We start from the raw sequence: 1,113 nt of genomic DNA, 5'->3' as shown, positions 1-1,113 counted from the left end.
TTAGGATGCAGGTCTCCTGCCTGAGTATAAGATCTGTGGCACACTTAAGCTAGCTCCTTCCTGCTCACTCCCTGCTGCAGTGGCTGAGACCCCAAGGGCAGGACTTCCCTTTGGTGAACTGTGGAGGGAGTGTTGGCTTCTCCAGGGGGATTGAGGGAAGCTGAGAAAACCACCACTCCAAGGACTTTGGGGAAGAGAGAGTCACTTACCTAGGAGGCAGAGGAAGAGCAGAATGGGTGGAGGCTTCATCCTAGTGACAAGAGTGAAGATGAGGGGAAGGGGGACCAAACAGGAGAAGAAGGAAAGTGGTCGTCTCAAATCTGGAACCTTTCCTCTGCTGTCTCAGGCTCCTCTCTGATTAGTTAAGTACCCAGGTCCAGTCCACTCCCTGTCATTAATCCCCAGATCCTGAGTGATGCAATAATCCTTCCAGCTTGTACGCCTGGGAGTCAGGCCTGTTATCAGAGGGGAGTTGGGGCGTGGCCAGGGGCTCTGTGGCGCTTTGCTTTCCATCTGCAAATTTGCTCCTTTTGCTGAACATTTTCATACTGTACCCCATCACCCCTGCTCCAGGGTACTAGAAATTCTCTCTATTTCTATTGATTAATCATAAGCTCTCCAAGGTACTGATTGGGAATTGAATGAAAAGGTTGTGTGATGTGGCCCAGGTTCACCAGTTCAGCTGGGTCAGCTCAGTGTTGGTCTTGCTAGAATTCCAACTTCCCTAGCAGATGCGAGGCTGAAGGCTCTGAGCTTGGCCTGATGAGTTTCTTTATTGCTCTCTTCTGAACACATTCTTTAGCCTAACAGCAATGCAGTCCAAAGGCCCCAAGATGTTACATAGGGGATGATCTCCAAATGTCCATATGGTTTAGCTTCCTAAGAAATGCTATCTGCCCCCTGTGTTAGCTAGAAAACTCTCCTGGGCCAGAAGCGGTAGTATTCATCTTGCTGCTCTTTGCCCTGGGTGATACCAAGTATGTGAGTATTGGCAGAGAAACCTCTTGCCTGGATGCCACGTGGAGGAGGACCATCCCATAAGCTTCTTGGTTCGTCATATTTGTCTCCCTGATTCTACCTTCCCCTAAACTCAATCATGGACAAGAATAAAGA

At 49.2% G+C, this 1,113-nt stretch overlaps 1 protein-coding gene across 1 annotated transcript in view; it reads right to left on the bottom strand.

Annotated features, from left to right (window-relative positions):
- The window catches only part of LOC114028467 (group IIE secretory phospholipase A2-like), a 2,479-nt gene extending 2,137 nt beyond the window's left edge, over positions 1-342 (bottom strand). The window contains exon 1 of the mRNA XM_027842702.1: positions 210-342. Coding sequence (XP_027698503.1) covers positions 210-249 — 40 coding nt within the window. The 5' untranslated portion in view covers positions 250-342. The remainder of the gene's footprint in view (positions 1-209) is intronic.
- Positions 343-1,113: the final 771 nt, after the last annotated feature.

Source organism: Vombatus ursinus, unplaced genomic scaffold (genome assembly GCF_900497805.2).
Source record: "Vombatus ursinus unplaced genomic scaffold, bare-nosed wombat genome assembly UNPS02014884.1, whole genome shotgun sequence".
NCBI classification, from domain to species: domain Eukaryota; kingdom Metazoa; phylum Chordata; class Mammalia; order Diprotodontia; family Vombatidae; genus Vombatus; species Vombatus ursinus.
The sequence above is the reverse complement of the archived record's forward strand: the minus strand, read 5'-3'. Positions and strand labels throughout refer to the sequence as shown.